Here is a 13,630-nt window from a genome sequence, read left to right as displayed (position 1 = left end):
TCCCAAGGTTTCAATCCATTGTTTTATTACTATTACAATTCCAAAGGTAATTTCAATCCTTTGTTTTATTATTATTACAATTCCAAAGGTAATTTCAATCCTTCGTTTTATTACTATTACAATTCCCAAAGGTAATTTCAATCCTTCGTTTTATTACTATTACAATTTCCAAAGTTTCAATCCATCGTCTTATTACTATTACTCTTTTCCAATGAGCCAAATAAATGTAAGAAATGATCTTAAACACCGCAAAATTCCTCAATGTTTTTGATCTTGCGCTTTATTGGGTCTTTAGTATAGAACCTAAGCAATTCATAGTTATTAAATGGCTTAAACAACATGGGATGTTCATCATCAATAAACTCCTTAGCAACTTCAATTGTCCTTTTAGCGTAAACAAATAACGCCAAACTGTATCTCATTTGATCTATAGTCGGCTCCATCTTCACACCATGCACGGCCGAGTGCACCCTACCGTTACTCCATCCCTAATTAATTAACCAACTTAATTACAATTTATCTATAATTAAATGAACAAAATGCTAAAATAAACCTTAATTTTACCTGGCAAGCCTCTCCAGCTATGATTAAGAAAGATGAAGGAGGAAAATCGACAGATAACGAAACCCCCGTCTTTGTTTCCACCTCTAAACCGCTTGTTTGACACTGATGAAGAACGGTTAGAAAGCTCTTGTCAGTATGAGCGGAACTGCCAACTTCTGCTTCACATGTCTTAGGTGGTATGTATTCCAACATTCTAAGAACGGTGTTCATTGATTCAATATGTGCCTCACATTGTTTCTTCTCTATGCCGTAACTATCAAACAACATTCTTGTCACCATTTCTGCTAGCCCAATGGTTGCATTTCCGTATTTATGAATATTCTCACTATAATTCATTGTTAAATGAAAGAATATTAGTTGTTAAATCAGCATAATGGAATTATATGGAAAAAATGTTACTCTAACAAATACAACGATTATTTACCAACACTAAAAACTGGCATTTATCGGCGCATATTTAGAATAGCAAAATTAATGCCGGCAAATACTTTACCGACACTTAATAGTAAGTGTCGGTACATTTTTTTTTATAACACTTATAAGCATTTGTTTTAGCTACTTTCTAAGTTGTTTTTTAATTTCCAAAAGCTAAAACATGTATATATATATTTACTAACAATCATCTTTAATAACAATTTTAAAAGATGAATTAGACTAGACTCAATTTCAAAAAAAAATGTAAAGGTATTGGTATTTAGTTGATAAATTTACTCACAGTGTAATTCATTATTTATTTTCATATTTGTGATAAAAGAAATTATTTTTATTTAAATTAGGATGTACTGAGTCTAAATAGAACATTAACCTTAGTTTAGCCTCTTATATAAAGTTATTTTTAATTTGAGTTAAGTTCAAATTTATTACAACTAATCCATTACTGTTTCAATTGTCAAATAAACATCTTAATATTCAATCACTTTCAAATAAATTGGATATACCAGAAGGGATGATTTCCTTGGGGCCACATTAGAGCAGCAAAATCTTGAACCGATTGAAGATAATTGGTGTTTTCAATTCCCAGGCTCTCCAATAGAGGAGATAAAGGTCTCCGTCCGAAGTAACCATGGAAAGGCTTGTCGGAGATATTCTTGGATTTGATCTCCGATGGCAAGCTAAACAGATCCTTAAGACAGTTAAGAACATCAACTTCAAGATCATCTGACACAATGTCCGAAAGCGCCACAAAACAACCGTATTCTTCTAGGGCACTTCTGATTTCTTTGCATGTTGAAATCCACGAGCTTGTTCCAAAGATCAAGCCTCGTAGGTCAATGATGGGAAGCTTTGGTGCTGCTGTCTCAGTATTTGCCATTGCTTGCTTTTCTCACTTAAGAACAGTTGAGATATGGACTCCATTTTATACTCATCTTTCTTATCTTAGGTCTAGTTTAATCTACGTACATTTGTTATAAATAAATAAAATAAGATTATGTCTTTTTTAAAATTGGTATTTTATTACCCTGTCAATTATAAACAATTTTAAAGTTGTTTAAAATGTAAAAAGTAAAATTTTCATCTTATTTAATTACATCTTTTACATTAAATATAAATAAAATAACTTTCACTTTTTATTTTAATAATTTTTATATCATGCTACATAAAATATTAATCATGTTAAAAATAAAATAAAATGAAACATTGATTAGATAAGACTAAAGAAGAATTGATCATTTTTTTCTCAAATTTATTTTAATTTTTGAAAAAGAATGATGTACCAACTAAGTTTAATCCACTCATTTATATGGTTCTAACATATAATAGTTATAAGTGGACATTTTGTGACTACATTTTATAATTCTGAATAATGATAATAAATTATATATCTAAATTTGTTATAATCCAAGAATATATTTGAATAATAATTTAAAATATAATTTGTATCTCCAAATGAACTTATTTATAGTATCTCATTAGTTTATCTGTATATTTTCCTACCACTTATCCTTTTTTTAAGAGTTTTTTAATTAAAATTTTTGTAAAAAATACTCAAAGTCATGTCTATATATTAGTAAGGTAGGTCCAATTAATGAAAAATATTTGAAATGATGTTAGAAATTAGTAAATCAAACCTTCTAAAGGCGGATGGATATTAACTTTATTTAACAATTATTACTGTTATTTTTCCTCACATTAAAAAATGATAAGATATTTTATAATAAAAATTTAATACGTAGAATATGGTTTTAAATTAATTATTTAATAAAATATTTAAATAAAATATTAATATATTTAACATAATATTTTTTTTTGTCTTCAGTATTAATATTTTTTAAATTATTTATTATTTTTATATATATACATATATAGTTTCCATAAAGTATAATAAATATGTAATATATATTGAAACAATAAAATAAAATAAAATTAGTATTTAATACTATATTTTAAGTACTTGATGTATATTTATTATTTTAAGTTATAAAGTAAAATTATATTATTTGAAATTATTTTGAAATGTAGCCAAATTAATAAAAAGAAAATCAATAAAATGTAGCCAAAAAAACGAGCCTCACATGCTTTAAGTAGTTGATATTATTTTAATAATAATAATTTAATATTATGATATTTCAAATAAATTTTACACAAAATATTATAATATTAAATTATTATTATTAAATAATATAAAATTAATATTATTGTATTATATTTAATATATATATATATATATATTAAATATATTAAATAAAAAGACTGAAATAAAAAATAAATAAAACAAAATTTCATAAACATACCTTTATAATAAATAAAAAATGAAGAGACAAATTAATAAAAAAATATTTAAATTAAAAAAAGTTAAAAATATATTTAAAGGAAAATATTAACTTTTAAAATGATTGAAAATGTATCTTATACTTATTGTAACGTCAAAAATTAACCATTTATAAAAATGAGTTTCGAACTCGGTTGTTGTGCCTCATAACTCATCTTACTACGAGTAAGACGAGGATTCAAAATAGTAGGCGCGACTAGAGCTCATTTAAAATATGTCGATATAGATTAGTTTTGACTTTTATTGAAGAATATTTTACATGTTTAAACACATTTTAGAGATTATGTTCTTAATTCGGTGTTTGGTTACACATGAGAAATGGTTTCGACGTTATGTCTCACGTGCCAATTACATGACGATCTTTACTTTCAACTTTTTACCATTTGCAAGAATATTATTTTACACATTAGTTATTTATGTCATCCTAAAATTACATCTAATAGTGAATCCAACCCTAAACATGTATCTAATTTTGTATAATTATGTTCCTAAAACATGAGTCTACATCATTGTCATGGATCTTAAACCTAAAATATTAAGAAAACTGCTAATACTTGTAGGCGAGTAGCGATGCTAATAAGTGATACATAGAAAAGAAATAAAATATTAGTTTAAAAAGAAAACAAATTCAAACAAATCCGTATCCAAAATTATTTTTTGTTTCATTTCTAGTCGTTTCAAACTTCCCAATTCAATCTAGAATCATTGCACGACACATTTAAACTATCCTATGCAAGGGATTGAACAAAAGATAGCTAAAACAATAAAATGACATTATTCATTGAATCGGATATTTGAAGAACTACAAAGCTACATCATGAATGTAAGATATCTAAGAGGGCTTAAATACCATTTAAGGCTCGAACTTGAGACGATTTGACCATATGGGGCTCGAACTTTCAAATGATCCATATGGGGCTCGAACTTTTACATATTTAATCATTTGAGGCTTCGTTTCAAACGGACATAACGTCTGTCAATATTTTACAGCGTGTTTTTTTTAACATGCCACGTACATCATTAATTTCCACCTATTAAAATAAATAAATAAAATAAAAAACTCATAAATTAAAAAACCCCCAATATCATTTTCTCTCACTTATCATCTTAATCATCTAGGTTTTCTTCGTCTCATCAATATTGCTGTGATTCTCACTTATCATCTTCATCTAGCCTTGGCCGGAGTTCAGCGAAGCCTTGACCGGAGTTCATCGAAGCTTGGGTGTTGTTCATCGAAGCTTGAGCGTTGTTCATCAAAGCCTTGGTCGGAGTTCATTTCGACTAACTAACTGATCAATTGACTAAATGAAAGGTATGTTTTGTTATTAAGGTTGAGAACTGTTATTAGCCATAAGCCATTATTTTTTCATTGTTATTAGCCTACCCTAATAAAGATGACAACAGTTAAAATTTACAAATAAGTGATTAATATTAATGTATGATTTCTTTTCTTTACGCACACATATATAATATAAGACATCACTTCTTCATTGGGTATTCTCTAGTACCGAATATTGTTGATCCAATTCTCACATTGATGCTGCCCATTTTAATTATCCACGTGATCAATTACCCAGTTTTAATAGGTCTAACTTTCATTGTTTGTATTTTCCATGTATTGATTACTTATTTTTATCTTATGTTCTCTTATTAATTTTGATAATCACAATAACAGTTTGTGGTAAAAGAACATCCTCACACACAGACTCAAGACTTGTCACTTCTAATCTTCTAGCAAGGTCGATGGGATCAATGAGATTACTTTCAACAAACTCGTCACAAACAACGTGTAGGGATTCCTCAACAATTTGTATTTTGTTGTTCTATACTCTGTAAGCCTTACTTACTAACGAATAACCCAACATAATTCCAACATATGCTTTAGCATAAAAAACGGTCAGATTGTTGGGTCAAATTATTTTGACTAAGGGTCAAAGTATTTTGACTAATGAAATTTTGATGATGAGTTGGTATAAAACTTAAACTAAGTTGTCTAATTGTTTTTGGTGTAGGTGTATCGAAAACATTCTATATTAGACTAAGTCTAAATGAGATTAATTAGACTTATTGACTATTAGACGCATTGATTTAGACGTGCAGTCTAACATGCGTAGTTATACGTGTAGTCTAACAGATACGTAATTAGATGTGTAGTCTACTAGAAGTTGTTAGACGTGTAGTCTAACAGATACGTAGTTAAACGTGTAGTCTATCAGACATAGTTAGACGTGCAGTCTAACAGATACGTAGTTAGACGTGCAGTCTAACAAATACACAATTAGACGTGTAGTCTAACAGATACGTAGTTAGACGTGCAGTCTAACAGATACATAGTTAGACGTGCAGTCTAACAGATAAGTAGTTACACGTGCAGTCTAACAGACGTAGTTAGACTTGCAGTATAACAGACGTAGTTAAACGTGCAGTCTAACAAACGTAGTTAGAAGTGAAGTCTAACAGATACGTAGTTAGACGTGCAGTCTAATAGATACGTAGTTAGACGTGCAGTCTAACAGTTACGCAGTTAGACAGGTAGTCTAACTCCTTCGGATTAGTCTGAAGGGAGACGTAGTTAGACGTGTCGTCTAACAGATGAAAGTTAGACGTGCAGTCTAACTCGTTCAGATTAGTCTGAAGGGAAACGTAGTTAGACATGCAGTGTAACAGATGAGAGTTAGATGTGCAGTCTACTAGAAGTTGTTAGACGTGTAGTCTAACAGATACGTAGTTAAACGTATAGTCTATCAGACATAGTTAGACGTGCAGTCTAACAGATATGTAGTTAGAAGTGCAGTCTAACTGATACACAGTTAGACGTGTAGTCTAACAGATACGTAGTTAGACGTGCAGTCTAACAGATACGTAGTTAGACGTGCAGTCTAACAGATACGTAGTTACACGTGCAATCTAACAGACGTAGTTAGACGTGCAGTCTAACAGACGTAGTTAAACGTGCAGTCTAACAAACGTAGTTAGAAATGAAGTCTGACAGATACGTAGTTAGACGTTCAGTCTAACAGATACGTAGTTAGACGTGCAGTCTAACAGATACGCAGTTAGACGTGTAGTCTAACTCCTTCGGATTAGTCTGAAGGGAGACGTAGTTAGACGTGCCGTCTAACAGAAGAAAGTTAGACGTGCAGTCTAACTCGTTTAGATTAGTCTGAAGGGAAACGTAGTTAGACATGCAGTCTAACATATGAGAGTTAGACGTGCAATCTAACTCCTTCAGATTAGTCTGAAGGGAACTGTAATTAGACGTGTCGTCTAATTCCATTAGACTAGGTGGTCTAATGGATCATGCTATTAGACGCGGGCGTCTAACTTTATTAAACTTGTCAGTCTAATTGAAAAACGTGTAATGCCATGCTTAAGTAGTTGCTTGAAGCTAACATCCGTCTACCCACGATCAACTAGTTATATGCTACTCTTGCTCCACTATTCCGTGCAGATCAGTACGACAGCCAGTTGCAACCAAGTAACTAATGCCACGTAAGCAAATATTATTCCCATTACTTGTTTCTTGCAGGACAATCCTAGAAGAATACTCGGCGCACTACCAGATTGGTACGACCACGATCATGATGCACAAAGTCTGTTGTACCTTTTTACTATGGAGGTTTTCCAATGGGTTTTCGCCACGTGTCATTATAGAAGATTCGATTGTTGGTTCCTGCTCTCTATTTAAAGATCCTCAAGGACAACGGACGAACTGCCAGAAAAACGAGTCAGCCAGCCGGACACCGAGAAATACGCATACGAACGAACTACGAACTTACAATCTCATGAATTGCTTTCTTTCTTTTACTGTGTGTACATCAAGAGAGTGATAGAATCAAAGTATTGTCTAGCTGAGTGATATTCTTCAATATACTGTAAGTTGAACAGAGTTTGTTCTGTTCAACAGTGAGCTAGCCGTGCCACTATATTTGATTCTAAGAAACGTATAGTGAATCCTTCTGGTGGTTGGAAGAAGGGGTGATGTAGGAGATTTTTGCTCCGAACATTCATAAACAACTCTTTGTGTCATTTACATTCTGTCATATTCTCCTTCTTTGGTTCTTATCTTCAAACCTGAGCAAACGTTTTCGCACTTGAATCGTTCAAGAGTTTGCAAGGGTTTGTGAAGAATAGAAAGTGATTTAAATCCCTCATAGGATTTCTATTAAACCGTTTTTGTACGAAGTTGTCATTAATAGCTAGACCCCTGTCTCTATTGGTGCCACCGATCCTATCACAGATAATCCTTCTCGTTGTTATGAATAAAACATTTACACCCAAATACTTTAAAGTAAGACACTATAGGGAATCTCCTGTAAAACAGTTCACAAGCTGTTTTGTAGAAACGTTTGTTGATTATCAACCAATTTTGTGTTTAACATTCTGTATTTAAAGCTTATGCCCAGAACTTTTGAGGAACACCTGATTTAGCCAGCATAGATATCGTTGCTTCCTTCAGTGTTCTCACTATTCTCTTAGCAATGTTGTTGTGGAGTTCTGGAACAAGACAACTCGTGTCTAATACCAGACTCCTCGAGATAAGAAGTTAGGCTTCTGTTGATGAATTCGGTTCCCCAATCACTTCGAATAGAAATAATTCTTAACAATTTCTAGTTTTGAATTCTTCTAAGGACCTTAATCAAATTTTCAGCAGTTTGATCCTTAGACTTCAAAAATACTACCCATGAAAATCGTGAAAAATCATCAATAATTACTAGAGTAATTCTCATTCCTCCTAAGCTCTTTATAGGAATTGGACCAAACAGATCCATGTGTAAAAGTTTTAAGCAATGACTGGATTGAGATTTCCCTTTACTTTTGAACGACGATCTTCCTTGTTTTCCTAACTGGCAAGCAGGACAAACCTTGTCCTTAGAAAACTGTATTTTAGGTAAGCTGAACACTAAATTATGCGAGAAAATGTTGTTCATGGTTTTAAAGTTTAGATGGTTTAATCTTTTATGCCATAACCATTTCTGGTCATTTTTGACAATCATGCAAATAAAGTTAGCTGTCTTATTTTGCTAGTTCATTTTATAAGAGTTTCCTACTCTACTTCCGGTCAATAAGGTATTACCCTATTGATCCTTAACCTGGCATGCATGAGTTTGAAAGTCAACTGACAAACCGTTATCACATAATTGACTAATGCTAATCAGGTTGTAACACAGATTGTCAACAAGTAACACATCGTTAATGGTTAAATTACCATGAATAATCTTACCCTTATCCATGATCTTACCCTACTTATTATTAGGGATGGCAATGGGGCGGTTCGGGGCGGGGAATGCAATTATCATCCCCGCCCCGTTTTAATTTCGGGGATTTTTTTAATACCATCCCCGCCCCGTTCGGTTTTTTTCGGTTTCGGGGAATCCCGCGGGGCACCGTTAATAATTTTAAAAAAAAATAAATATTATACAATAAAATTGTATAAACGAATTTTTTAATATAATATATATAGTAATATATTAAAATTTTATATTATTATAAAGAAATAATTTTAATACTCTTATAAAATATAGTAAATAAATAAATATATTGATGATTTAATATATTTAATTATGTTTATGGTATTCGGGGCAGAATCGGGGTAAAAACGGGGTGAAATCGGGGCGGGTCGGGGCGAGGGACACAAATACCATCCCCGCCCCATCCTCGTTCGGTTTCGGGGAAAAACCGTCCCAAACGGGGCAATTCGGTTCGGTTTTCGCGGGGCGGTTTTAAATTGCCACCCTTACTTATTATCACCAAATATGATCTTAGGGCTTGAGCATTCTGCTATGTCAGTTAGGAGCCGTCTATTTTCTGTCATGTGTCTGGAACAACCGTTGTCCAAATACCAAACAAAATCCTCTAGGCAATCATTCAGATGTACCTACACAAAACAACATTTACAATCGTTTGGTACCCACATTCACTTGGGTCCTTGGTCAATCAGTCCCTTAGGAATCCATATTTGAGTCATTTTAATGGATTTTTCATTTTGTTTTGTGATTAATGCGCATGATTTTGACTTATCAGACATATTTCTACTAGTCACTGATCCCTTAGCTTTAGAAGATGATTTTCTTTTAAAACTCCTTAACTTCTTGTCAAGTTTTAGATTGCCAGATTTGCTAGCTGCTGTTAACTTAATTTTCAGCCAACTAACATTTAGCGGAACATAAGTTATTTCGTCCTTCAAAGCTAACTCCTCATAGATTGGATCAGTTTCAGTGTTAGTTAGACTCCCTTTGACAAAACTTATTGGTTTAAGCTTGTTAGTTGATGAGTTTAAGTTTTTACAGGACAGGTTTGAGTCATTGCTATCAATCTAAACTGGATTTGGATCAAGCAGGTTTCAACAGACTAATCTGATATTTGACAGCTTCTCCAGACATTGTCCAAGCGCTAAGAATATAGTTTAACCTTTTTTTTTTTCAGAAGATAGAGTTTGTATCTTTTCTTTGAGCGTCTCATTCTCAGATGAGAGCTCAACCACTTTATTTTCAGAAACATTTAGTTTAGAAATTTGAGATGAGGAAGATATTGGTTTCATATTTCTCTTTCATGTCATTAAAAAAAATCTGATAACTTCTTGTACTCAATGTCCATGTCATTAAGTGCAACAGTTAACTCTTCGTTGGTAAACTCTTGTGAGGAAAGATCATTTACCTTGGATTGATCATCTTCCATCAAGCATGTGACAGCTTCTGTATCACTTTCACTTGGTGAGTCCTCTGAGTCGCTATCGGCCTATTTAGACTTGTTTTCAGCACATATAAGAACCTTCTGATCTTTCTGGTTCTTCTTAGTTTTAATGTTACAGCCATAAATCTGAATATGCTTTTCCCAAATATCTTTAGCAGAGGAGCAGAACTTGATCTCGCAGAATATATTCATGTTGATTGATTGATATAAGATATCTTTGGCAACATTGTCCAAGTTGTTGGTCATCTTATCTTCCGTATTCCACTCACATCTTGGCTTTGCAATCTTTATGGGACCATTGGTAATGACACCCCACATATCACAATCAAGAGCAGCCAAGTGAGCTTGCATTCTCATCACCCAATAATCATAGTTTTCTTTCGAAAGCATAGGGATCTCGTTGATGATAGACATGATTTAGGTTCTTGATGCTTGAGAATAGAGAACATAGCTCTAATACCAATTGATAGGATCGGTGTAATCAATACAGACGGGGGTCTAACTATTGATGACAACTTCTGAAAACGGTTTGATAGAAATCTTGTTAGGATTAATATCACTTTCTATTCTTCACAAACCCTTGCAAACTCTTTAAGTGCGAAAACGTTTGCTTAGGTTTGAAGCTAAGAACTAATGAGAGAATAAAAGACAAAATATAAATGAAACAACAATTTGTTTATTGATGTTCGGAGCAAACTCTCCTATGTCACCCCTTCTTCCAACCACCAGAAGGATTAACTATACTTCTTTGAATCAAATACAGTTTACTGGCTAGCTAACTTTTGAACAGAACAGGCTCTGTTCAACTTACAATATGTTTAAGAATATCACTCAGCTAGACAATGTTTTTTATTCTATCTCTCTCTTGAAGATGATGTGCAAATCAGTAAGCAAGTGAGCAAGCAAACAACAATTCGTAAGATAGTGTGTGAGACCAGCAGTTCGTCTGTTGTCCTTAAAGATCTTTATATAGAAGACAGGCACCAACAGTCGAATCTTCTAGATGGACACGTGGCAAGCGCCCATTGGAAAGCCTCCATAGTACAATAGTACATCAGGCTCTGTGCACAAGGATCTTGGCCGTAGCAAACTGGTAGTGCACCGGATATTCTTCCGAAAGTGTCCTTTACTGAACAAGTTGTGGAGGATTATTCGCGTACGTGGCATTCATTCATTAGATGTAAATAGCTGGTGTACTGGACTGCACGGATGAGTGGAGAAGGAGTAGCATACATCAAGTTGATCATGGGTAGATGGATGCTAACTTCAAGCAGCAATTGAAGCGAGGCATTAGACGTGCTCTTCATTAGACTGCCAAGTCTAAAGAAGTTAGACGCCGACGTCGATCCATTAGACCACCAAGTCTAATAGAGTTAGTCGGCACGTTTAACTACGTTTCACTTCAAACTTGTTTGAAGAAGTTAGACACTAACGTCTAACTTTCATCTGTTAGATTGCACGTCTAACTACGTATCTGTTAGACTGCACATCTAGCTACATATCTGTTAGACTTCACATCTAGCTACGTATCTATTAGATTGCACGTTTAGCTACGTATCTATTAGACTGCACGTCTAGCTACATATCTGTTAGACTGCACGTCTAACTATGTATCTGTTAGACTGCACGTCTAACTATGTATCTGTTAGACTGTAAGTCTAACTACGTATCTGTTAGATTGTAAGTCTAACTACGTATCTGTTAGACTGCACGTCTAAATAGGTAACTATTAGACTGCACGTCTAACTACGTATCTGTTAAACTGCACATCTAACTATGTATCACGTCTAATAAGCATGTTTCAAACCAAGTCTAACTTAGCTTATTTTTGATGCACTTGCACAAAAACAATTAAACGAATTAACTTTATTCTTATTTAAGATTTACACATGTTCATCATCAAAATATCATTAGTCAAAATAATTTGTCCCAACAACTTATGAAGGAAAATGTGAATAAATTATGAGCTGAATTCCAGAAGGAGACATAATTCTGAATTTGATTAGTAATTTGCAGTTCGATGAAAGAAGTGACAATCTATATTGGGAAATTGAAAGAAATGGAAAGTTTGTATTCGGTTTGGCATGGAAAAACATTTGAACAAAGGAATAGGTGGTCGACTAGCATAAAGTGGTCTGGTCTACAAAGATAATCCCTCGACACCAATTCATCCTTTGGAAGATTTATAGGAAGCGACTGACGATGCGAGATAGAATTTGGAAATACATGAATATACCTTACGTGAATTTTTTAGTCTTTGAAGGGCACGAGGAAAGCATAAACCATTTATTTGGAGAATGCTTATTCGTATATATACTTTGGTCTAATTTTGCAAGTAATATGAACTTCTCTAACTTCCCATGAACATGAAATGTAATCAAAGAAATGATAATGATGAAAGGGAAGAGATGCAACTTTTACGCAAATTTGTTGAAATCCTTTTATGAAGAACTAATCTACAATGTATGGATAGAAATAAATACAAGAATTTATAGTACATTGTGCAGGTCAGTGGAGAAAGTCTGAGATGATGTAGTTGCAGACGATAATGCACTAATTCATACTTGGAGAGGAATTCAGAAAAATGAAAAAAGTATAGCTTAAGCCAAAAATGGAATATCTGTGGAATAGTCACTTACAAAATCAGATTCAAAACAATTTAGACAGTTTTTGTTTGTTGTAATTCTCTTTGTTGTTTGTAATCCCAGTTTGTTGTTTATTTCTTTGTTAAAGCTAGAGTTTTCTAGGTTTGATCTTAACTCTCAAACTATTCTCCCACTTTTAGGATTTTTAATAAATTGACACTAAGCTGTTATCCTAAAAAAAGAGTATCGTTTGCAAGTTAATATTTATCGTCCAAAGACTAAATATTTATGTTGTGTTTGGTATCTTATGATGAAATGTATAATTATTTTGAATTTATGTGAGTATTCTTGTTCATTTATTTTATTATCTATTTTAATTAACAATTCTGCTTATACGGTTTTCTTGTCAACATCATAAGTCCATTTTATATGATAAAGTTTGAGCCGTATCCAAAATTTGTTTTTTTAAGAGCTATATCTTAAAAGGTTAAAATTGCTAAGAGTATTATTAAAATAAATATATAGTAAGAAATATACCATAATATATGTTTTATTTTTTTATAAAATTAAATTCATTAATGTTAGAGTTACTCTAATGTAATCTTATGCATCTAATTTGAATTTTCTTATTCACACTTAAGTTAATTGATATGAATTGTAGTTGTCTAAAAGGAGACTTAGTCTCTATATGAACACACATCATATTATGTGTAATCAATTAAAAGATTGAAACAAAATAATATAAATGGTGTTCACTTAACAAATACCGTAAAAGATAATCAAGTAAGAAAATTGTACAAATTACAGATGTTGCACCTAAAAGAAAATTACCAAAGAAAATGGTGCATAAAAGAATAAACATTTCAGTCTTTTTTTTTTGTTTGTTTTAAGAATAATTTAATTTCGATACCTAGACACATTTGTTGATAAATTTCAGTGTTACTATCTAAAGTAAGAGTCGATGTACGGTTGAGTTAGTTATCAAAATCCAATTCATAGTGAAAGAAACATCGACGTG

The 13,630-nt window shown here is 32.5% G+C and overlaps 1 protein-coding gene across 1 annotated transcript; it reads right to left on the bottom strand.

The window, feature by feature from the left end:
• Window positions 1-239: 239 nt before the first annotated feature.
• Window positions 240-1,876, bottom strand: LOC124943282 (2-oxoglutarate-dependent dioxygenase AOP3-like). Its single transcript, XM_047483820.1, has 3 exons — window positions 1,503-1,876; window positions 565-889; window positions 240-488 (listed from the first exon to the last, which is right to left on the bottom strand). Exons 1-3 carry the CDS (start codon window positions 1,874-1,876, stop codon window positions 240-242), a joined length of 948 nt encoding a protein of 315 aa, XP_047339776.1.
• Window positions 1,877-13,630: the final 11,754 nt, after the last annotated feature.

Source organism: Impatiens glandulifera, chromosome 6, assembly GCF_907164915.1.
Source record: "Impatiens glandulifera chromosome 6, dImpGla2.1, whole genome shotgun sequence".
NCBI classification, from domain to species: Eukaryota; Viridiplantae; Streptophyta; class Magnoliopsida; order Ericales; family Balsaminaceae; genus Impatiens; species Impatiens glandulifera.
This window is presented reverse-complemented; position numbering and strand designations above follow the sequence as displayed.

Bases quoted from the DNA above. Each gene is read 5' to 3' on its own strand.
- LOC124943282 (XM_047483820.1), bottom strand. From the start codon at position 1,876: ATGGCAAATACTGAGACAGCAGCACCAAAGCTTCCCATCATTGACCTA. The intron at 890-1,502 runs GTATATCCAATT...AATGAATTATAG, and splicing joins CAAGGAAATCATCCCTTCTG to TGAGAATATTCATAAATACG. The intron at 489-564 runs GTAAAATTAAGG...TTAATTAATTAG, and splicing joins TAGCTGGAGAGGCTTGCCAG to GGATGGAGTAACGGTAGGGT.